Source organism: Bufo bufo, chromosome 2 (genome assembly GCF_905171765.1).
Source record: "Bufo bufo chromosome 2, aBufBuf1.1, whole genome shotgun sequence".
NCBI lineage: Eukaryota > Metazoa > Chordata > Amphibia > Anura > Bufonidae > Bufo > Bufo bufo.
In genome coordinates this window covers 837,062,972-837,088,310 of record NC_053390.1, presented here as the reverse complement: position 1 = coordinate 837,088,310, position 25,339 = coordinate 837,062,972, and the positions used below count along the sequence as shown (strand labels likewise).

At 50.5% G+C, this 25,339-nt stretch overlaps 1 protein-coding gene across 1 annotated transcript; it reads right to left on the bottom strand.

Moving 5' to 3' along the window:
* Positions 1 to 8,293: 8,293 nt before the first annotated feature.
* LYRM2 (LYR motif containing 2) lies at positions 8,294 to 16,614 on the bottom strand. The gene is made up of 3 exons (XM_040419445.1): positions 16,463 to 16,614; positions 8,762 to 8,902; positions 8,294 to 8,678 (listed from the first exon to the last, which is right to left on the bottom strand). The coding sequence occupies exons 1-3, from the start codon at positions 16,502 to 16,504 to the stop codon at positions 8,598 to 8,600; spliced, it is 264 nt and encodes an 87-aa protein (XP_040275379.1). The 5' UTR covers positions 16,505 to 16,614; the 3' UTR covers positions 8,294 to 8,597.
* Positions 16,615 to 25,339: the final 8,725 nt, after the last annotated feature.

The following is a 25,339-nucleotide window of genomic DNA, read 5'->3' as shown; positions in this document are numbered from 1 at the left end:
AAAGTAACCAGTCAGTTTTATCGCACATCGAATGTCGTAAATAAAAATCCTGCAAAACTGTGGTGGAATTGCTTTTTTATTTTCAACAGGAAGAATGGGCAGTTTTACCATCTGAGAAAATAAAGAGCCTCATCCACAACGACCACAAAAGACTTCAAGCTGTCATTGATGTTAAAGGGGGCAATACATGGTATTAAGAGCTGGGGTGTGTAAACTTCTGATCAGGGTCATTTGGGGAGTTTGTGTTGTGATTATGATTTATAAAGAGTAAACAGAGTTGTTTGACATAAATGGCTTCAGCCGACCACTAACCATGAGCGAGAGACAAGTGTCCGTGTTATCATTCATATTCTCTGAACAATGGTTAAAGGGTATTCTCATCTTAATGATCACTGTTAAATCTGTTAATGATTTGACAGTGATCATTTTTCTAAATACATTTTATTACCCAATTCCCACCCTTTTTTAGAAAATAAGTCACCTCTTACCTGATGTTGTCTTTGGTCTCCCCTGGTTACGGCCACCTCTCCTGTCGAATCCCGCCGGGCTGTGCAATGTCCTGAACACGCATGCCACCGCGCATGCGCCAGGATGACTTCTTCCTGGCCAGTATAGTACAGAGCCGCGAACGCGCACGCCGACTCTATGCTATACAGGCCAGGAATAAGTCACTATGGCACATGCGTGGCGGCGTGCGCGTTCAGGACATTGAGCGCCCCGGCCGGGAGAAAATCTTCAGTCTTCTGCGCAAGCACGGCCCGGCCGGGAAAAGAATCCAGGAAGTGAACGTCGCGCTCAAGAAAGGCAAGTATGAAAAGAGAAGATGAGAATACCCCTTTAAGAAATCATAAATTCTGCAAGGGTATGTAAACTTATCAGCACAACTGTAAGTAGCTGTGTGATATAAATCTGTGGAATATGGGAAGCATAAGAGGATGTGCACCATAAATCCCATCTTCGTAAGGCCTCTTGCACATGGCCGCTGTGTGCCTGTTGTTGTATTGTGGACCACATACGGCGGTTCCGCAATACACAGGGCACCAGCCGTGTGCATCCCGCATCCGTGATGTCGACCCATTCACTTGAACGGAACGGAAACACGGATCGGATCCCCATAGAAGCACTACAGAGTGCTTCCGTGGTGTTTCTGGCCGTGCCTCCGCACAGCAAAAAAGTAGAACATGCTCACTGACCCATTCATGTTGAATAGGTCTGGATCTGTCCTGGCTGCTGCACGCACGTTGCCCGTGCATTGGGGACTGCAAATTGCTGTCCCTAATGCACGGAATGGACCAACAACGTTTATGTGCAAGAGGCCTAACACTTGTGATCTAGTTTTGTGTGAAGCGGCATATATACATTCATGTTGCATGTATTTATTAATAGGGCTACCAATTCTGAGTAACTCGGAGTGACAGGAGATTTCCAGAATCTTAATTTTTTTTGTCGCCATATTTTAACCCCTATAACTTTTTTGTAATTATGTGTACGGAGCTGGGTGGGGCTCATTTTTTGCAGGGCAATCTGAACTTTTCACTGATACCATTCTGGGGTGTTTAAGACTTTTTGATCACTTTTTATAAAAAAAAATTGTAGGAAATGAAGCGACCAAAAACGACGAATCGGACATTTGGACTCTTTTTTTTTCTGTTCTGCTGTTTGCCGTATGGGGAATATATTTTTATACAATGGGTGTTTTTACACATTGCGACACCCATGATGTGTATTTTTTCAGTTCTTTTATTTTCATTTTGGGAAAAGGGGATGATCTAATTATTATTATTTTTTTTACACTTTTTTATAGTTCCCAGGTTACACACACATCTCTGTAACACAGTACACAGCTCTGCTACATGCAGGTTACACAGACATCTCTGCTACACAGTACACAGCACTGCTACCTGCAGGTTACACATACAGCTCTGCTACACAGTACACAGCTCTGCTACACAGTACACAGCTCTGCTACATGCAAGTTACACATACAGCTCTGCTACACAGTAAACAGCAATGCTACATGCAGGTTACACATACAGCTCTGCTACACAGTACACAGCTCTGCTACATGCAGGTTACACATACAGCTCTGCTACATGCAGGTTACACATACAGCTCTGCTACACAGTACACATCTCTTCTACATGCAGGTTTTACACACGAGACGCTGCCTCCTGTCTCTTTCTTTTTATCTACATGCAGGTTACACATACAGCCCTGCTACACAGTACACAGCTCTGCTACATGCAGGTTACACATACAGCTCTGCTACACAGTACACAGCTCTGCTACACAGTACACAGCTCTGCTACATGCAAGTTACACATACAGCTCTGCTACACAGTAAACAGCAATGCTACATGCAGGTTACACATACAGCTCTGCAACACAGTACACAGCATTGCTACATGCAGGTTACACGTACAGCCCTGCTACACAGTACATGGCTCTGCTACATGCAGGTTACACATACAGCACTGCTACACAGTACACCGCTCTGCTACATGCAGGTTACACATACAGCTCTGCTACACAGTACACAGCTCTGCTACATGCAGGTTACACATACAGCTCTGCTACACAGTACACCACTCTGCTACATGAAGGTTACACATACAGCTCTGCTACACAGTACACAACACTGCTACATGCAGGTTACACACACATCTCTAGTACAGAGCTCTATTTGATGGCTACAGTTCTGTACACTCTACCAGCTGCTGTGCACATCTGACCCCTCCCACACACGTGACTCGCCACATGGTCATGACATCATCATAGGTCCTTTGCCTCTCCAGCAGCTAGCAGCTCTGTCAGGTAAAGAGTGTGTGTAGTAGGGCATATTTTGAGTTAGGGAGGACGGAGTTTTGGCTGATGTCTGACGGAGTTTTGGCTGATGTCTGACGGAGTTTTGGCTGATGTCTGACGGAGTTTTGGCTGATGTCTGACGGAGTTTTGGCTGATGTCTGACGGAGTTTTGGCTGAGGGACGACAGAGTTTTGGCTGAGGGACGACGGAGTTTTGGATGAGGGACGACGGAGTTTTGGATGAGGGACGACGGAGTTTTGGATGAGGGACGACTGAGTTTTGGCTGATGTCTGAGGTCTGATGGAGTTTTGGCTGATGTCTGAGGTCTGATGGAGTTTTGGCTGATGTCTGAGGGAGGACGGAGTTTTGGATGAGGGAGGACAGAGTTTTGTCTAAAGTCTGAGGTAGGAGGGAGTTTTGCCTGACGAAGGATGGAGTTGTGGATGATGTCTGACGATGTCCTAATATGTATGCCGTAAGGGAGCATCAGGCTCCATAACAGTTTGTAATTCAGGACCTGACCTATTCTGAAGTAGAAGTGCAATCGCAGTACTTACAGACCTCAGATCAGCGTTCCTATGGCCGTCGCGCCTTTTATTCAAACTGCTCTGTCCTCCTGCGCTTTACTTCCGGGTTGCGTCACATGACAGAACCCGGAAGTGACGTGACCGACGTCGGCGTGCGCACACGCCGGCCGCTACCAGCCCGGACCCACAGGGGAGGAGGAGGAGGAGATTGCGGCCCGGGAGCAGGCTCCAGACCAGCCGGAGCGAGACCTCCCGATATCCCCCAGTCCAGCATAAGCACGCGGCCGCTGGCGGACTGGGGGAGCTCCGATGAGCTTCAGGTAACCAGGAGACCGTCCTCGGACCCTCCTGGAGAAGGAAAAAGACGATTTCCCATCTTCATCTCCCTGCCGACCGCAGGGAGACTCTTCTCTGACCCTGGCCACAGTGGGGACAGGAACACTGAGGTGTGGTGGTTGGAGGGGGCAATTTAACCTCTTCTCTGTTTCCTGCCCCCACAGAGGTCATGGGTCAATCTCCTTGTGGCCGTCATGGTGATGATTTGGGAAAATTAAAAGAGGAGGGAAACTTACAATTGACCCCCTTAGATACTCTTTCTCATAATTGGATTCACCTGTGTATGTAGGTCAGGGGTCACTGAGCTTACCAAGCCAATCCGAATTCCAATAATTAGCTCTAAAGGTTTTGGAATCAATAAAATGACAACAGTGCCCACATTTATGCACCTGCCTAATTTTGTTTAAACAATTATAGCACTTTCTGTAAATCCAATAAACTTCATTTCACTTCTCAGATATCACTGTGTGTGTCTCCTATATGATAGATTTATCGTAACAACCAACGATTTATACAGGAAAATCATGACGATTAACAAGGTTGCCCAAACTTTCGCATCCCACTGTATATATAGAGCGTGCGCAGTTGCTGAAGAGTGCCTCAGGAGTACGTCTAAGAAGTTTTGATGTTAGTACTCCTTCTCAGCGTCCATGACTTTGTGCTTCCGAAACATGAAGGACTAATTTTAGTCTGTGCTTCTATCCATAGTGAAAACCAATGTCACAGGCACTAAGAAGGAGCACGTCTATACTTGAGATAAAGAAAACAAATGCACAATAATGAACTAAATAGTAAAACACTGGGTGTTTCACCATCTGGTGAACAGTAAACTTACCTTTAGTAACCAATGCCAGGCAGCTGCTGCCAAGGCAAGTAAAATCATGGGATGCATCAAAAGCAGCATAGACGCTCATGATGAGAATTTACAGCAGTTCTACCTCTATAGAAAATGTAAATAAGGGAGTGTTTTCTTAGGTTAATTAGGTTTAAAAAAGATGGTTTAGGGCAGGCATGCTCAACCTGCGACCCTCCAGCTGTTGTGAAACTACAACTCCCACAATGCCCTGCTGTAGGCTGTTCGGGCATGCTAGGAGTTTTAGTTTTGCAACAGCTGGAGGGCCGCAGGTTGAGCATGCCTGGTTTAGGGTATTCACTCTTTTCTGGGTTACAGACGTGAAACGACACAAGAGATCCAAGTTAATAGATAATTCACAAAACTGAAGCACCTCTGAGGAGCCTTGAGACCAACAAGTTGTGGCTAGGTCAAGAATGTGGAGACCTTGTCTGGCCTCATGTGAAGACCTGAAGAAATTATGAAAACCAGAAAAGGTAACTGCGTTCTGACAAAGCAAAATGCAGTCAATGAGCCATCATATCCCAGGAAAAGATCAGGATAGCATGAGGTAGACCAAGACAAACTGGTAAAGAACCCCCCTGAAGATATCATTAAAGAGGTTCTCTGAGATTTAATATTAATGGCCTATCCTGAGGATAGTTCATCAATATCTAATTATTGGAGGTCCGACTCCCGGTACCCCCATCGGTCAGCAGTTTGAGGAGGCTGTGGGGCTCACCAGAGCTCCTCTGAGCACTGCAGCCTCCTCATAGCTTATCAAGTTGAAGCCTGTATATTAATAGCTGCTGTGCTTTGTATTGCAGCTCATGTCCATTCACATAAGTTGCGCCTTGGCCATGTGAGTGATGTACGTGACGTCACTGGTCTAGGAAGCGGCCTAAGCGCTCACGGAGAGCTACAGCTTCTTTATACAGACTATTGTTGGGGGTGGCAGGAGTTGGACCCCACCGATCTCATGTTGATGACCTACCTTGTGGATAGCCATAAATATCAAAATCACAAAGAACAACTTTAATAAACTGCCAGAAGAACAATCCATCTTCGTTTTCACAAGAAAGGACCTGGATCCAGAGAAGGAGAAGAAGACTCCTAGATAAAACTCTGTCTCGAATATCTCCTCAATAAAGGCCAAACCTTGCCTTAGTTTCTAGCAAGGAAAGTTGACAGAACCCATCCCTGGGAGGATTGTAGCCAAGAAGATGTGTCAAAGCAGAACAGGTCAGCCCTTAGGGCTCATACCCACGACCGCAATCGCCCCAGAAAACACGGGCCATGTTTCGGATGCATCTCCTGGATCGATAGCAAGTTACAAACTGGTACCGAAGGAAAGAGGAGCGTGACGGTGAGGGCTTACAATCTACAAGGAATAGTAATTTATGTATGTTAGCTTCATGGATGTGCACCTGTGGCTTTGGATGCGCTAGTCTAAAATTATTTTGCTTAGAAATTTATGATAGTTCGTATCTGATCACAGGGCTATTGGAGTTATCACATGACGACGTGATGATGACGTCATGATGCAGTATACTGCAATAGCCCCTCGATCAGATACTAGACTGACTGTGGCATTAGATTAGCTTCATACTAGCGTTAGGCATCCCTAGTAGGCTGTACCGGCAGGGGAGCAGCCTGCCCGAGATGTCTGGATCCGGCACTGCTGGACGCTATCTGACAGGTGGAGATCCGTCTGCAACCTAGCAAACATGCTGATAATCAGCCGGCCGAAAACCGCTGCTCGCAGTTGTTTTCATCCTGCAGATTCTTGGCCTATTTGCCGAGTTGCAACCGGTTCTCCGCCGGTCACCATTTTAGTGAATGGGGGTGGATGGCGATGTGGTTGCTTCTGGCAATGCCGGATATAAAAACGTCAGTGTGAAACAGACCTTACTTCGATACAGTCAGTCTGGGTCGGGGAAGCCGCAGTGGGTCCGGGAGACGTGTCCAGCGCACAGACTATGTTTCCCGGGCCGATTGCGGCCGTGTGAATCAGCTCTTAGCCATCATCTCACACCATGTATGATGTTGCTGTAGATACTGACAAGCGGCATGAGATCGGTCACATTATGACTGGTCGGGGAGTCCTATTTCAGGCGCCCATATCAAGTCCTTCACATAGGTGAAACATAGTTCCAGGGAGTGTCCAGGGAATGGGAACGGCACTGCCAAAACCGGCTGCAGCCACCACACAATGGAAGCAGCTGTGTTGTTCTGGTGCCAAATCTACCCCCATCTACCAGGTGATGGTCAGGGGTGCGGGGTGTTGAAGCCCCACCGGCCATGGCTAATCATGACCTTTCAAGAGTATCTGTTCAAATATACATCAAATCCAATCAATGCACTTCAAGAGGTTCTCTGGGTCTCCACTTGCAGAGCTGCCTAGGGGTGCGAGGGTGCAGTGCCAGGGCGCAGTGTGTAGGCCGACCCCTCCCGCTCACCATCCTCGGCAGTGGGGGCAACCAGTCCTGTTCACATTCTAGGACAGGTTGCTTGCAGCCATTTTAAGTCATTCCCGGAGAACCCCTTTAACCAGAATGCATTACTCTACATCCATCTAACAGCAGTAGATCGCACAGCTCACCTCCTCCCCCTCTCTACACAATGACCTTTACAACTAATAGTAAGCAGTTTTTTTTTTAGAAGAGAACACTTCTCAGCAGTCCTCTCAGTATAATCTCACAGACAGGATTACAATGGCACACAATACCTCTGTAAAGATAAAATAGGATCTAACATTCCTAATAAGTGATGCCACAGCTCATTTATACCCCTCCCTGTACAATAGCCATTGGGCCGGTCACAGAGCATGCCCACGAACTCTCACAGAAGACAATGAGCATATCCAGTCTACAGTCCATGTGGCTGATGTAAGGCATATCTCTACATCCATCTAACAGAAGTAAATCGCACAGCTCACCTCCTCCCCCTCTCTGCACAATGACCACTAAAACTAATAACAAGCTTCCCATCCTGTAGAGATCACTTCTTAGCAATCACCACATTATATTCACAGGCAGGATTACAATAACAGACACCTCTATACAGATAACACTGAATCCACCATTTGCAATAGGTGATGTCACAGCTCATCTACTCCCCCTCCCTGTACAATGGCCACTGTGCAGGTCAAAGAGCGTACCCACAACACTCTCCCATAGAATACAATAAACATGTCCAGTCGACGGTCCATGTATCTGTTAAGAGCATCTCGGGGAATGACTAGGACAGGGGAGCGCAGATAAAGGTGGTGTGGCTTGATCAAGACCAACTTGATGGTTCCTGCCCCACACGCTCATTGGCTTGGCCTTACCCTCGAGCCAGTGGATCAAGTTATCTCAGCCCCTGGTACATGATGACGTCATGAAGCACCACCTCCATACAATACTGAGGTTACTCCTGTGATGACAGACAGGTAGTACATCTAAACAATGCTTCCTCCATCCTATGGAGGGCACTATAGAGGCCCAAGGTTAATACAGCTGTTTCCAAAATACTGCTGTGGATGTTATTTAAAGGAGTTTCCTCAAAGACTCCCCCACCCACACACGCCCCATTTGGCTTTTGCCGAAGAAATGTCCACCGAGTTTAATCTCGCCTATTGTTTAGAAGAGATGAGTGGGTGGAGATCATGGAACACATAGTGCAATACCACTGGAGTCCAGCAGAGGGGGATCTGTCAATCATGACTGATTATAGCACTAATAGTGACTGCAGCTCTAGGTGTGACTAGAGAATAAGATGTTACTAACGAGAAGTAAATCAAACACGAGGAGACGTACAAAATAATGTATAAACTTATCCCTGCTACAAGGATGATGACAATGCAAGGAAACAAACAAAATAAAACATCTCTCGGCAGCAGAAGCTTTACGTCTGGAGGAAAGAAGCACAGGAGAAGGATCTGGAGGACATGTTCATGTGTGGACAGGTAGGTGACATGTCGGCACTGGTGAGGCACGAGTACATACAGGTCAAGGCAAGGTCCACACATGCGGGGTCATCGCAGGGAAGAGTCTGTTATCTGCTCGGTGATGTCTCCCATATGATGGTGGCTCTCGCAGTATCGCACCGATGATCTAAGACTTGGCCAGCTGTAGAGATTGCTCCATCGTCTGCACCTGCCGTTCACCCTGCGTTATCATCATCCGTATGGTGATCTAAGGAGGACAAAAGAGATCAATCATGACACCTCGTTACACCAGTCGGGAGCCCCCAGGCCGGACATATTCGCCCTTCCCACCTCATCACTGGCCGTCTTGTTCCTCTTGAACTCCCCCCTGGCCCAGTCCCTCATGTAGCTGCGGTCTGCAGGGTCGGGGATGTGACGCACAGCGCGGAGGATCCTTCTGTAGAGACCCAGCACCTGCTGCCTGACCAGGAACTGGAGACCAAAAAGGGTTAAGGATGAATGAATCACATATAATCAACAGTAATATATCAATGCGACAAAAACACACACACACACTGGTATGTACAGACGACTGCAGAACGGGATGTCCCCAACACTGCCGAGAGCGCTGCCCACCCAACAGTGTCCAGCCCCAAAGACTGCTGCTCCGCCTGAACCACAAAGCAGGGAGCACTGCAACCTCTATATCACAACGTCCTCCTCTATATCGCACCGTCCTCCTCTATATCGCACCGTCCTCCTCTATATCGCACCGTCCCTTCCTCCTCTATATCGCACCGTCCTCTCCTCCTCTATATCGCACCGTCCTCTCCTCCTCTATATCACACCGTCCTCCCCTCCTCTATATCGCACCGTCCTCTCCTCCTCTATATCGCACCGTCCTCCTCTATATCGCACCGTCCTCCTCTATATCGCACCGTCCTCTCCTCCTCTATATCGCACCGTCCTCTCCTCCTCTATATCGCACCGTCCTCTCCTCCTCTATATCGCACCGTCCTCTCCTCCTCTATATCACACCGTCCTCCCCTCCTCTATATCGCACCGTCCTCTCCTCCTCTATATCGCACCGTCCTCCTCTATATCGTACCGTCCTCCTCTATATCGCACCGTCCTCCTCTATATCGCACCGTCCTCCTCTATATCGCACCGTCCTCCTCTATATCGCACCGTCCTCTCCTCCTCTATATCGCACCGTCCTCTCCTCCTCTATATCGCACCGTCCTCTCCTCCTCTATATCGCACCGTCCTTTCCTCCTCTATATCGCACCGTCCTCTCCTCCTCTATATCGCACCGTCCTCTCCTCCTCTATATCGCACCGTCCTCTCCTCCTCTATATCGCACCGTCCTCTCCTCCTCTATATCGCACCGTCCTCTCCTCTATATCGCACCGTCCCCTCCTCCTCTATATCGCACCGTCCTCTCCTCCTCTATATCGCACCGTCCTCTCCTCCTCTATATCGCACAGTCCCCTCCTCTATATCGCACCGTCCTCCTCTATATCACACCGTCCTCCTCTATATCACACCGTCCTCCTCTATAACGCACCGTCCTCCTCTATATCGCACCGTCCTCCTCTATATCGCACCGTCCTCTCCTCCTCTATATCGCACCGTCCTCTCCTCCTCTATATCGCACCGTCCTCCTCTATAACGCACCGTCCTCCTCTATATCATACCGTCCTCCTCTATATCGCACCGTCCTCTCCTCCTCTATATCGCACCGTCCTCCTCTATAACGCACCGTCCTCCTCTATATCATACCGTCCTCCTCTATATCGCACCGTCCTCTCCTCCTCTATATCGCACCGTCCTCCTCTATAACGCACCGTCCTCCTCTATATCATACCGTCCTCCTCTATATCGCACCGTCCTCTCCTCCTCTATATCGCACCGTCCTCTCCTCCTCTATATCGCACCGTCCCCCCCTCCTCTATATCGCACCGTCCTCTCCTCTATATCGCACCGTCCTCTCCTCCTCTATATCGCACCGTCCTCTCCTCCTCTATATCGCACCGTCCTCTCCTCCTCTATATCGCACCGTCCTCTCCTCCTCTATATCGCACCGTCCTCTCCTCCTCTATATCGCACCGTCCTCTCCTCCTCTATATCACACCGTCCTCCCCTCCTCTATATCGCACCGTCCTCTCCTCCTCTATATCGCACCGTCCTCCTCTATATCGCACCGTCCTCCTCTATATCGCACCGTCCTCCTCTATATCGCACCGTCCTCTCCTCCTCTATATCGCACCGTCCTCTCCTCCTCTATATCGCACCGTCCCCTCCTCCTCTATATCGCACCGTCCTCCTCTATATCGCACCGTCCTCCTCTATATCGCACCGTCCTCCTCTATATCGCACCGTCCCCCCCTCCTCTATATCGCACCGTCCTCTCCTCCTCTATATCGCACCGTCCTCTCCTCCTCTATATCGCACCGTCCTCCTCTATATCGCACCGTCCTCCTCTATATCGCACCGTCCTCCTCTATATCGCACCGTCCTCCTCTATATCGCACCGTCCTCTCCTCCTCTATATCGCACCGTCCTCTCCTCCTCTATATCGCACCGTCCTCTCCTCCTCTATATCGCACCGTCCCCTCCTCCTCTATATCGCACCATCCTCCTCTATATCGCACCATCCTCCTCTATATCGCACCGTCCTCCTCTATATCGCACCGTCCTCTCCTCCTCTATATCGCACCGTCCTCTCCTCCTCTATATCGCACCGTCCTCTCCTCCTCTATATCGCACCGTCCTCTCCTCCTCTATATCGCACCGTCCCCTCCTCCTCTATATCGCACCGTCCTCTCCTCCTCTATATCGCACCGTCCTCTCCTCCTCTATATCGCACCGTCCTCTCCTCTATATCGCACCGTCCTCTCCTCTATATCGCACCGTCCTCTCCTCCTCTATATCGCACCGTCCGCTCCTCGTCTATATCGCACCGTCCCCTCCTCCTCTATATCGCACCGTCCTCTCCTCCTCTATATCGCACCATCCTCTCCTCCTCTATATCGCACCGTCCTCTCCTCCTCTATATCGCACCGTCCTCTCCTCTTCTATATCGCACCGTCCTCTCCTCCTCTATATCGCACCGTCCTCTCCTCCTCTATATCGCACCATCCTCTCCTCCTCTATATCGCACCGTCCCCTCCTCCTCTATATCGCACCGTCCTCTCCTCCTCTATATCGCACCGTCCTCTCCTCTATATCGCACCGTCCTCTCCTCTATATCGCACCGTCCCCTCCTCCTCTATATCGCACCGTCCTCTCCTCCTCTATATCGCACCGTCCTCTCCTCCTCTATATCGCACCGTCCTCTCCTCCTCTATATCGCACCGTCCGCTCCTCCTCTATATCGCACCGTCCTCTCCTCCTCTATATCGCACCGTCCTCTCCTCCTCTATATCGCACCGTCCTCTCCTCTATATCGCACCGTCCCCTCCTCCTCTATATCGCACCGTCCGCTCCTCCTCTATATCGCACCGTCCCCTCCTCTATATCGCACCGTCCTCCTCTATATCGCACCGTCCTCTCCTCCTCTATATCGCACCGTCCTCTCCTCCTCTATATCGCACCGTCCTCTCCTCATCTATATCGCACCGTCCTCCTCTATATCGCACCGTCCTCCTCTATATCGCACCGTCCTCTCCTCCTCTATATCACACCGTCCTCTCCTCCTCTATATCACACCGTCCTCCTCTATATCGCACCGTCCTCTCCTCTATATCGCACCGTCCTCTCCTCCTCTATATCGCACCGTCCGCTCCTCCTCTATATCGCACCGTCCTCTCCTCCTCTATATCGCACCGTCCTCTCCTCCTCTATATCGCACCGTCCTCTCCTCCTCTATATCGCATCGTCCTCTCCTCCTCTATATCGCACCGTCCTCTCCTCTTCTATATCGCACCGTCCTCTCCTCCTCTATATCGCACCGTCCTCTCCTCCTCTATATCGCACCGTCCTCTCCTCCTCTATATCGCACCGTCCTCTCCTCCTCTATATCGCACAGTCCCCTCCTCTATATCGCACCGTCCTCTTCTCCTCTATATCGCACCGTCCTCTCCTCCTCTATATCGCACCGTCCCCTCCTCCTCTATATCGCACCGTCCTCTCCTCCTCTATATCGCACCGTCCTCTCCTCTATATCGCACCGTCCTCTCCTCCTCTATATCGCACCGTCCCCTCCTCCTCTATATCGCACCGTCCTCTCCTCCTCTATATCGCACCGTCCCCTCCTCCTCTATATCGCACCGTCCCCTCCTCCTCTATATCGCACCGTCCCTTCCTCCTCTATATCGCACCGTCCTCCTCTATATCGCACCGTCCTCTCCTCTATACCGCACCGTCCTCTCCTCCTCTATACCGCACCGTCCTCTCCTCCTCTATATCGCACCGTCCCCTCCTCCTCTATATCGCACCGTCCTCTCCTCCTCTATACCGCACCGTCCTCTCCTCCTCTATATCGCACCGTCCTCTCCTCCTCTATATCGCACCGTCCTCTCCTCCTCTATATCGCACCGTCCTCTCCTCCTCTATATCGCACCGTCCTCTCCTCCTCTATATCACACCATCCTCTCCTCCTCTATATCGCACCGTCCTCTCCTCCTCTATATCGCACCGTCCTCTCCTCCTCTATATCGCACCGTCCTCTCCTCCTCTATATCGCACCGTCCTCTCCTCTATAATCGCACCGTCCCCTCCTCCTCTATATCGCACAGTCCCCTCCTCTATATCGCACCGTCCTCTCCTCCTCTATATCGCACCGTCCTCTCCTCCTCTATATCGCACCGTCCTCTCCTCCTCTATATCGCACCGTCCCCTCCTCCTCTATATCGCACCGTCCTCTCCTCTATATCGCACCGTCCTCTCCTCCTCTATATCGCACCGTCCTCTCCTCCTCTATACCGCACCGTCCTCTCCTCCTCTATATCGCACCGTCCCCTCCTCCTCTATATCGCACCGTCCTCTCCTCCTCTATACCGCACCGTCCTCTCCTCCTCTATATCGCACCGTCCGCTCCTCGTCTATATCGCACCGTCCTCTCCTCCTCTATATCGCACCGTCCTCTCCTCTATATCGCACCGTCCCCTCCTCTATATCGCACCGTCCTCTCCTCCTCTATATCGCACCGTCCTCTCCTCCTCTATATCGCACCGTCCTCTCCTCCTCTATATCGCACCGTCCCCTCCTCCTCTATATCGCACCGTCCCCTCCTCCTCTATATCGCACCGTCCCCTCCTCCTCTATATCGCACCGTCCTCTCCTCCTCTATATCGCACCGTCCTCTCCTCCTCTATATCGCACCGACCTCTCCTCCTCTATATCGCACCGTCCTCTCCTCCTCTATATCGCACCGTCCTCTCCTCTATATCGCACCGTCCCCTCCTCCTCTATATCGCACAGTCCCCTCCTCTATATCGCACCGTCCTCTCCTCCTCTATATCGCACCGTCCTCTCCTCCTCTATATCGCACCGTCCTCTCCTCCTCTATATCGCACCGTCCCCTCCTCCTCTATATCGCACAGTCCCCTCCTCTATATCGCACCGTCCCCTCCTCCTCTATATCGCACCGTCCTCTCCTCCTCTATATCGCACCGTCCTCTCCTCCTCTATATCACACCGTCCTCCCCTCCTCTATATCGCACCGTCCTCTCCTCCTCTATATCGCACCGTCCTCCTCTATATCGCACCGTCCTCCTCTATATCGCACCGTCCTCCTCTATATCGCACCGTCCTCCTCTATATCGCACCGTCCTCCTCTATATCGTACCGTCCTCCTCTATATCGCACCGTCCTCCTCTATATCGCACCGTCCCCTCCTCCTCTATATCGCACCGTCCTCTCCTCCTCTATATCGCACCGTCCTCTCCTCCTCTATATCGCACCGTCCTCTCCTCCTCTATATCGCACCGTCCTCTCCTCCTCTATATCGCACCGTCCTCTCCTCCTCTATATCGCACCGTCCCCTCCTCCTCCTCTATATCGCACCGTCCCCTCCTCCTCTATATCGCACCGTCCTCTCCTCTATATCGCACCGTCCTCTCCTCCTCTATATCGCACCGTCCTCTCCTCCTCTATATCGCACCGTCCTCTCCTCCTCTATATCGCACCGTCCTCTCCTCCTCTATATCGCACCGTCCTCCCCTCCTCCTCTATATCGCACCGTCCTCCCCTCCTCCTCTATATCGCACCGTCCTCTCCTCCTCTATATCGCACCGTCCTCCCCTCCTCCTCTATATCGCACCGTCCTCCCCTCCTCCTCTATATCGCACCGTCCTCTCCTCCTCTATATCGCACCGTCCTCTCCTCCTCTATATCGCACCGTCCTCCCCTCCTCCTCTATATCGCACCGTCCCCTCCTCCTCTATATCGCACCGTCCTCTCTCCTCTATATCGCACCGTCCTCTCCTCCTCTATATCGCACCATCCTCTCCTCTATATCGCACCGTCCTCTCCTCCTCTATATCGCACCGTCCTCTCCTCCTCTATATCGCACCGTCCTCTCCTCCTCTATATCGCACCGTCCCCTCCTCCTCTATATCGCACCGTCCCCTCCTCCTCTATATCGCACCGTCCTCTCCTCCTCTATATCGAACTGTCCTCTCCTCCTCTATATCGCACCGTCCTCTCCTCTATATCACACCGTCCTCTCCTCCTCTATATCGCACCGTCCTCTCCTCCTCTATATCGCACCGTCCTCTCCTCCTCTATATCGCACCGTCCTCTCCTCCTCTATATCGCACCGTCCTCTCCTCCTCTATATCGCACCGTCCTCTCCTCCTCTATATCGCACCGTCCTCTCCTCCTCTATATCGCACCGTCCTCTCCTCCTCTATATCGCACCGTCCGCTCCTCCTCTATATCGCACCGTCCTCCCCTCCTCTATATCGCACCGTCCTCTCCTCCTCTATATCGCACCGTCCTCTCCTCCTCTATATCGCACCGTCCTCTCCTCCTCTATATCGCACCGTCCTCTCCTCCTCTATATCGCACCGTCCTCTCCTCCTCTATATCGCACCGTCCTCTCCTCCTCTATATCGCACCGTCCTCTCCTCCTCTATATCGCACCGTCCGCTCCTCCTCTATATCGCACCGTCCTCCCCTCCTCTATATCGCACCGTCCTCTCCTCCTCTATATCGCACCGTCCTCTCCTCCTCTATATCGCACCGTCCCCCCCTCCTCTATATCGCACCGTCCCCTCCTCCTCTATATCGCACCGTCCCCTCCTCCTCTATATCGCACCGTCCTCTCCTCCTCTATATCGAACTGTCCTCTCCTCCTCTATATCGCACCGTCCTCTCCTCGTCTATATCGCACCGTCCTCTCCTCCTCTATATCGCACCGTCCTCTCCTCCTCTATATCGCACCGTCCTCTCCTCCTCTATATCGCACCGTCCTCTCCTCCTCTATATCACACCGTCCTCTCCTCCTCTATATCGCACCGTCCTCTCCTCCTCTATATCACACCATCCTCTCCTCCTCTATATCACACCGTCCTCTCCTCCTCTATATCGCACCGTCCTCTCCTCCTCTATATCGCAACGTCCTCTCCTCCTCTATATCGCACCGTCCTCTCCTCCTCTATATCGCACCGTCCCCTCCTCCTCTATATCGCACCGTCCCCTCCTCCTCTATATCGCACCGTCCCCTCCTCCTCTATATCGCACCGTCCTCTCCTCTATATCGCACCGTCCTCTCCTCCTCTATATCGCACCGTCCTCTCCTCCTCTATATCGCACCGTCCTCTCCTCTATATCGCACCGTCCTCTCCTCCTCTATATCGCACCGTCCTCTCCTCCTCTATATCGCACCGTCCTCTCCTCTATATCGCACCGTCCTCTCCTCTATATCGCACCGTCCTCTCCTCCTCTATATCGCACCGTCCTCTCCTCCTCTATATCGCACCTGCCTGCACTTTCTATAATACCAGTGTCTTTGGGCCCCTCGGGCTCCTGGGCCTGCTACCTCTGCCCCCCTGTCTCCTCTATATCGCACTGTTCTCCATAGTACACCTTGCCCCCTCCGGTCACCTGTTTGAGGCTGAGAGCCGCTGGGGGGATTCGTAAGGACATGACCCGTCACATACTTCACGGACTCCTCTATCACAGGTGTCTTCTAGGTCGACGCCATTTTATCGGAGTCCGTCAGTGCTGACAGGAGATTCCGCGCCTGCGCGCTCTGCCGGCCGAGGACGCTAGATCATGAACGCTGTGTCATTACCAACTGTGACCACCAGATGGAGACAAAGCACTGGAGATGAGGCGCTCACCGGGGACAGGATCGTACAGCTGATCGCGTGCGCTGCGCATGTAATGTGTATCCAATCCCGCCATGTGCGATACTGCGGACAGACACTTTAGATACGCAGGTTTGGCTCTCTTTCATAAGACGTGTTGCGGCCACTTTGGTGACGTCACTCTCCTTGCACTTCCTCGTTCTGCCTCCAGGTGGCGCTGTGTGCACAGTGTGTCTCCTCTGTCCTCTCCAGCAGGCTCTATCATCCTGAGACTGCTCCGGGTCCATGCCATTGTCCTAGAGACCACCATCCCGCTGTCTTCTCGGCTCTATAGCTCCCCATGGTGGAAACTGCAGGCATTACAACATCCTGCCCCTACATAGCAGCTCCCTGCCTGCAAATCCTTTTCCCCCATTTTCACAGAAATCCTTTTTTTTGTGGGGTTCGGCCCCTATAAGGCCCCGCACCCCGGCCCCCACATCGGCACAGCCGCCACTGCATCTCCTTGTCACGCCGAGCAAAACACCCGGCATCGGGGGGGGGTCTGTGCAGCCAATGGCAGGCCACAACGAGGACGACCCTCCTAGCACCGCGGTGACGCCATGAAGGCTCGCCCCCACCCTCCCCGTTGCCAAATGTTTTGAACCGTGTGACGGGAGATTTATCGGTGGCCGTGCGGGTGTCGGGGAGAGAAGTACAACCTGTGTGAGGGGCCCGGGCACTAGAGGGGGCCCGATAGGGGTTGTGGTAATTGCATTTTATTTTTAAAATAAAAATGAAGAAATTCACCCCATATTTTATCTCTCTACTTCTCCCATTTTAAGAGATGCCCCCGTTGTGGCCCTAGTTCTGGCCCTGGACACAGAAAGGGCCCAAAAGGCGAGGTGCCCCCCGCTTGTGCTTATAACTATTCCAGGGCCCCCCGCGCCCTCCTACAGGCAAAACAAACATCCCTCAAATTATTCAAAAAATATTTTCAACCTTTATTAACCCTTTAGGTGTTCCACAGGAATTAATACAACAAGGATCAACAGCAAAACATTTTGTGACCCTGATTCTGCAGTTTACAAAAACACCCGGTATGTGGTGGCACACCGCTGTGTGGGCACACCGCCGGGCGCAGGAGGGAAGGAGCGACATACGGGTTGGTTAGGGCAGATTTTGTTGGAATAGTTTTTGGGCGCCGTGTCCTATCAGTGACCCCATTCCCTCTAGGAATGTTGAGTGAAAATTCCAATTTTTCCACATATGTGCCATGTCCGTGCCCAATGTGTTGTGCCCAGTATGAAATGCACGCCTCTAACTATTATATTGGGCTTCCTGGTTTTAGAAACCCCCTACATGTGGCCCTAATATTATAGACACCCTACATGTGGCCCTAATCTTATAAACCCCCTAAATGTGGCCCTAATCTTATAGACACCCTACATGTGGCCCTAATCTTATAGACACCCTACATGTGGCCCTAATCTTATAGACACCCTACATGTGGCCCTAATCTTATAGACACCCTACATGTGGCCCTAATCTTATAGACACCCTACATGTGGCCCTAATCTGTTCATGGACATACACCAGGGCTCCAGGGTAAAACACCGCCATGCGCTTTGGGGGCCAATGTTTTGACTTACGCATCTTGTGCTGACAACTGTAGCGGCTCTGGGGTGAAATAGTAAATGGACCCCCCTCCCCCCCAGCAGTGACCCCCATTTTGGAAGCTACAACCCTCCAGGTATGCACAGAAGACCATGCAAAATGAAAATGGCTATTTTGTCCACAGGTACAGCATGTCAGTGCCCAGTAGGCTGTGCCCAGCGTGTGCCATTCCAAGCCCCTCATATTGCTAGACGGGTTCTACCGGGTAAACAAATGCCTTCAAAGTGGAAGTAAATGGCTGCATTGGCACCCGGCAGGGCTCATAAGGGAGGGAGCTTTGGAGGGCAGATTTTTCTGGAATGGTTCTCGGGCACTACATCACATTTACTCCTGAGGTGGCCATACGGTGAAAACCTCCAACAAGTGACCCCACTTTGGAAGATCCACCCTTCAAGGTATATATCAAGGGGTGGAGAGAGCCGGTGTTAGACCAGGGGACCCTGCAAAATAAAAATTGAAAAAAATTCAATGAAAACAATGTTTTCCACAGACAATGGTTTCTTTGCCCGGCACGTTGTGACCATCTCACGCCTGGTGAGGGCCTATATTTTGTGGGACGAGCTGCCATTATCAGTGGTTCTATTTTGGGACACATACAACGTTTTGATCATTTTTTATTTAACTTTTTGGGAAGCAGGATAAAGAGAAGCCAGCAATTCCGCCATTGCTTCCTGAGTTTGTTATTCCGTGTACTCCGTGCGGGGAAGATGACCCCTTACCTTTATTCTGCCGGTCACGAGGACTATAGGGACACAAATGTCATATCGGGGTTTTTTACGTTTTATCTCGTCAAATTTTTGCTTTGTCATTTTCTTGGAGCCATAATTTTTTATATTTTCCTGGTGATGGTCTTGTGTGAGGGCTCATTTGTTACAGGATGAGGTGATCTTCTCACTGGTGCCATTTTGGGTTACATACAACTTTTTTAAATATTTTTTAATTGGGGTGACCCAAAAACGGCTGTACTGGCACAGTTTTCATTTATTATTTTTACGATCTTCAGCTGACGGGGTGGATCATGTGATATTTTTATGAAGCCGGTGTTATGGTTGCATCGATACTTAATATGTCTATTCTTTTTTTTATTTTTGCACAGTTTTACACAATAAAAGAATTTTTGAAAAGAAAAATGTTTTGTTTTTGTTTCCATTTTCTGAGAGACATATTTTTCTTATTTTTCATTTGAAAAAATGACTGTTCTGGAACGACTTTTATTTATTTATTTTTTGCGGTCTTCACCTGACCGGGTGGATCCTGTGATAATTGTATTCAGCCGGTCGTTACAGATGCAGTGATAGCTAATATGTCTATTTTTATTTTTTACGTCAAACTTTTACATATTTTTTTTTAGAAAACACATTTTTTTACTTTTTTTTTTTAACTTTTTATTTCTGTCCTACCGTGGGGCATTAACTTTTGGTAGTCTGACCCCCTCTTCAATGCAGTACAGTGCATGTTGTCTTGTGCCGCATTGAACTGTCAGTGTAATACACTGACAGAGTGCCTTTGAGACCCAGCCTGGCGGTTAGCTCCGCAAACCCTATACATGCCGCACTCAGAATTGACTGCGGCATATGAAGGGTTAATCAGCCAGCATCTATGTTTTCAATGATGCTGGCGAATACGATCAGAGGGCCATTTTTAAACAGCGTTCTGGCAGAAAGCCTGTGACCAAACAACGAATATATATATATACGTTGCTTAGTCACTAATGGGTCTCCCCTGGTCTTGGTGTAGTAGATGTGCCTTGGTCATGGTGCAGTAGGTCTGCCTTGGTCTTGGTGCAGTAGGTCTGCCTTGGTCTTGGTGCAGTAGGTCTGCCTTGGTCTTGGTGCAGTAGGTCTGCCTTGGTCTTGGTGTAGTAGGTCTCCCCTGGTCTTGGTGTAGTAGGTCTGCCTTGGTCATGGTGCAGTAGGTCTGCCTTGGTCTTGGTGCAGTAGGTCTGCCTTGGTCTTGGTGCAGTAGGTCTGCCTTGGTCTTGGTGCAGTAGGTCTGCCTTGGTCTTGGTGCAGTAGGTCTGCCTTGGTCTTGGTGCAGCAGGTCTGCTTTGGTCTTGGTGCAGTAGGTCTGCCTTGGTCTTGGTGCAGCAGGTCTGCTTTGGTCTTGGTGCAGTAGGTCTGCCTTGGTCTTGGTGCAGTAGGTCTGCCTTGGTCTTGGTGCAGCAGGTCTGCTTTGGTCTTGGTGTAGTAGGTCTGACTTGGTCGTGGTGCAGTAGGTCTGCCTTGGTCATGGTGCAGTAGGTCTGCCTTGGTCATGGTGCAGTAGGTCTGCCTTGGTCATGGTGCAGTAGGTCTGCCTTGGTCATGGTGCAGTAGGTCTGCCTTGGTTGTGGTGCAGTAGGTCTGCCTTGGTCGTGGTACAGTAGGTCTGCCTTGGTCATGGTGCAGTAGGTCTGCCTTGGTTGTGGTGCAGTAGGTCGCACACAGATCTCTGATGTCACCACCACACAGTGCACACACAAATCTCTGATGTCACCACCACACAGCGCACACAGATCTCTGATGTCACCACCACACCGTGCACACAGATCTCTGATGTCACCACCACACAGCGCACACAGATCTCTGATGTCACCACCACACAGCGCACACAGATCTCTGATGTCACCACCACATAGCGGGTTCGGTGTTCGTCGAGTTAATGTCGCTTTTAGAAAGGCTGCAGAGCAGCCAATCAACAAGCGTTTAACTTGTGTTATCTCGTGGCATGGCTGTGATTGGCCAGAGCAGCATGTGACCCAGCCTCTATATAAGCTGGAGTCTCTCTGCTGTGCTTAGTGTAGGGAGAGGATGCTGCTGCTGCTGGTGAGAGAATAGGACAGAATCTTTGTTCAGAACTGGAATCTAACTCAGCGATCTACATAGATTTAGTTGTGTGGCTGCAGGGCACAATCTTTTTACCCTGCCCTGAGCCCAGTGACAGAGAAAAATAACTTTTATCCGTCTGTTAGTTAGGTGGGCGGCAGCGGCCATTTTATGCAAGCTCAGTGCACCAGCACAGCATCTGTGGATTTGTCAAATAGAAGCTTGAAATACTGCAATTATATTCTGGGTTTAAAAAATCACTCATTTTTGGCAATACCCTCCATCTGGTGCTTATGCCGCATTAGTCAGTGTGCAATTTAAGCTTGAAATACTGCAAAAAAACACCCTTTTTTGGCAAAAGAATAAATTTTACAGCCCTTGTTGCATCTGCCAGTGTGAAATACAAGCGTTAGATACTGCTGTTCTATTCTGTTATTATAAAAACACCTATTTTGGGCAAAAAACTTAAATTCGCAGCCTTGTCTGCATCTGTCAGTGTGAGATACAGCGCACACAGATCTCTAATGTCACCACCACACAGCGCACACAGATCTCTCATGTCACCATTAGGGTTCAGTGAACCCGAACTGTAAAGTTTGGGTTCGTACCGAACTTTAGGATTTTTTGGACCCTGCTGTTCTATTCTGTTATTAAAAAAACACCCATTTTGGGCAAAATACAAAATTTGCGGCTTTTGCTGCATCTGTCAGTGTGAAATACACGTGTTAGATACTGTGGTTCTATTCTGTTATTAAAAAAACACAATATTGGGCAAGATTCTAAATTTGAGAAGAGCGTCAAATAAGGGACGTGGCCCAGGTCGTGGTGCTGCTGGTGGAGCTCCTGTTGCAGGGAGAGGACGTGGTCGATCTGTGCCAGCTACTCGCACAAGTGAAACCCCTTCCTCAGGTGCGAGTAGGCGACAGAACCTGCAGCGGTATTTGGTCGGGCCTAATGCGGCTCTACCAATGGTGAGGCCAGAACAAGTACAGGCGATAGTAGATTGGGTTGCTGACAGTGGATCCAGTTCCTTCACATTGTCTCCCACCCAGTCTCCTGCTGAAAGACCACAGTTGGCACCTGCAGCCGATGTCCATCAGTCTTTCACCTCACCCCCTTGCAAATCAGCCAAGCAGTCTGAGCCCCAAGTCATGCAGCAGTCTCTTCTGCTTTTTGATGACTCTGTTAGCAGGGTTTCCCAGGGCCATCCACCTAGCCCTGCCCCAGAAGTGGAAGAGATTGAGTGCACCGATGCCCAACCACTTATGTTTCAGGATGAGGACATGGGAGGACCATCGCAGCACATCTCGGATGATGACGAAACACAAATGCCGACTGCTGTGGATTTCTGCAGTGTGCAGCTCGACAAGGAGGGCAGGGGTGAAGACTGGGTGGAAGATGATGTGGAGGACGATGAGGTCCTCAACCCCACATGGAATCAAGGTCATGCTAGTGACCTATGTAGTTCGGAGGAAGAGGCGGTGGTCGCTCAGAGTCACCAGCACAGCAGAAGAGAGAGCAGGGTGCAGAAAGTACGCCTGCTACTGCCCACCGCAGCAAGGGACCGAGCACACCAAAGCCAGCTCCAAGGAGTTCCCTGGCGTGGCAGTTCTTCAGACAATGTGCTGACGACAAGACACGAGTGGTTTGCATGCTGTGCAATCAGAGCCTGAAGCGAGGCATAAACGTTCTCAACCTGAGCACAACCTGCATGACCAGGCATTTAAGTGCAAAGCACGAGCTGCAGTGGAGTAGACACCTCAAAAACCAAGAAAGGTCTCTGGCTCATCCTGCTTCCTCTTCTGCTGCAGTCTCGGTCTCTTCATCCACCTCTGGAGTGACAGTGGCATCTGGCACCCTGCAAACAGAGGATCTGCCAGCAACACCACCACCTGGGTCACCAAGCATCTCCACAATGTCCCACGGAAGCGTTCAGCTCTCCATCTCCCAAACACTGATGATGATGATATATAGCCTTATATACACGCAGTCTTACCCTTAGGGCCTCGATGCGCTTAGCTGGCTGATTCAAGAAGAAGGCATGACACTTTGCCATGGGCCGCAAAGGCCTAGAGAAGGCACCTATTCCAGAGACCAATTTCCTAGCACTTATCAAATTGAGAATCAAGAAAAAGGGAGGAAAGATAGGGGGATCTCAAGGTTCAAAGGTTTAGACGAGATATATAGAATGTGAAGAGAACAAATTTAATAAACGTGAGGAAAAAGTATCTTTAAAATAGAAGGGACATTACCAACCGTGAGTTTATAGAGTAAAATTTAGGAAAACCCCCAAAAATACATGAACCAAAAATAAGTGTTATATAGGAAGTTCAAACGCCTGTTTGAAGAGTAAGGTTTTCAGTGCATGTCTGAATAAGAGAAGACTGGGAATCATTTTCAGGGCCAGAGGTAGGTGGTTCCAAAATCTGGCCCCTTGAGCCGAAAAGGATCTACCTCCACGTCTGATCTTGTTAACTTGCGGGATGTTAAAATTTGCAGAGTTACTAGACCTCCATGTCCTCAATGGGGTGTACCTGGTGAATTTACGTCACAGGTACAGGGGCCCCACACCATGGAATACCCTATGCATGAAGCATCCAATCTTGAACATCACCCGTTGTTGGACGGGGAGCCAGTGCAAGGCATTAAGAGAGGGAGTGATATGCTCTCGGCGGGCAGCACTTGTTAGTAGCCTTGCTGCGGCATTCTGCACAAGTTGAAGTCTATGCAAGTTCATCTTAGGAAGTCCCATGTACAAGGCATTACAATAGTCCAACCGACTGCTGATCGCTGCTCCGACCAAGGCTTTCCTGAGCGGGGGTTCGATGTATTTTAAGATCCTCCTCAGAAGTTTCAGCTGGTAGTGGCAGGTACTAACCACCTGATTTATCTGAGGAGCCAGGGTTAATCTGGAGTCCAAGACAACTCCCAAGTCCCTGACCTGGATGGCTGTCTAAAGTACAGTTGTGTATCATCCGCCTAAACATGAAACTGAAGATTGTTGCTCCTGATGATGTCGGCCAATGGTCTCAGATAGATGTTGAACAAGACTGGGGATAGTGCCGAGCCTTGTAATACACCACAGGACAGTGGGAGATCGGCTTAGTGAAATACCCCCAGCTTTACTCGTACCCTGTCCTGAAGCAGAAGAGGAAGTACCCCCCTACCCACCCGCGATCCCTGGCCCTGAATGCCAGCATTTCAAAATTACTGGCCTTTGAAATGCTGTCACTCCTTCTGGTGGAGACAGAGAGTTTTGAAAGCATTATGGCGGTGGCTGTCCCACAGTACGTCGTGCCCAGCCGCCACTACTTTTCCAGGAGAGCCATCCCATCCCTTCCCTTCCCTTCACAACCAAGTTGGGGACAAAATCAGGTGTTCACTGCGCAACGCCATCTGTGGCAAGGTGCACCTGACTACGGATACGTGGACCAGTAAGCACGGTCAGGGCCGTTATATCTCCATAACAGCACACTGGGTAAATGCAGTGGCGGCTGGGCCTGAGGCGGATAGCAGTTTGTCGCATGTCCTTACACCACCAAGGATTGCAGGGCGCTTCAGTTTGCCTTACTGTTGCTTTCTCCTCCTAATCTGCTTCCACATTCTCTACCGGCTCCTCATCCGATCAGCCACACACCTTCACCACCAACTTCAGCACAGCCCGGGGTAAACGACAGCAGGCAGTTTTATAACGTATCTGTTTGGGGGACAAACCCCACACCGCACAGGAGCTGTGGATGGGCCTTGAACAACAGACCGATGAGTGGTTTGTGCCAGTCAGCCTCAAGCCCGGCCTGGTGGTGTGCGATAATGGGCGAAATCTCATAGCAGCTCTGGAACTAGCCGGTTTGACGCACATCCTTTGCCTGGCGCATGTGCTGAATTTGGTGGTGCAGAGATTCCTTAAAAATTACCCCGACATGTCAGAGCTGCTGCATAAAGTGCGGGCCGTCTGTGCGCGCTTTCAGCGTTCACACCCTGCCGCTGCTCGCCTGTCAGCGCTGCAGCGTAACTTCGGCCTTCCCACTCACCGCCTCATATGCGACGTGCTATCACGGTCGGCGTGGCTATCACATACGTGACACAGAGGGAGGGAACGAGGAAGGCCCTGCCCAAGTGAGAGGGAAGATGGTGACCCCTGACTCACCTGGCGGCTGGCACCTGGCTGCCCTGACGTCCCTAGACGGGTTCCTCACCCGTACGCCGATCAC

What these genes read in the sequence shown, in the direction of transcription:
- LYRM2 (XM_040419445.1), bottom strand. Translation starts at nt 16,504, where the DNA reads ATGTCCTTACGAATCCCCCCAGCGGCTCTCAGCCTCAAACAG. An exon ending in CGGCTCTCAGCCTCAAACAG is followed by an intron (nt 8,903 to 16,462) that starts GTGACCGGAGGG and finishes TTTGGTCTCCAG; the next exon opens with TTCCTGGTCAGGCAGCAGGT. An exon ending in ACAAGACGGCCAGTGATGAG is followed by an intron (nt 8,679 to 8,761) that starts GTGGGAAGGGCG and finishes TGTCCTCCTTAG; the next exon opens with ATCACCATACGGATGATGAT.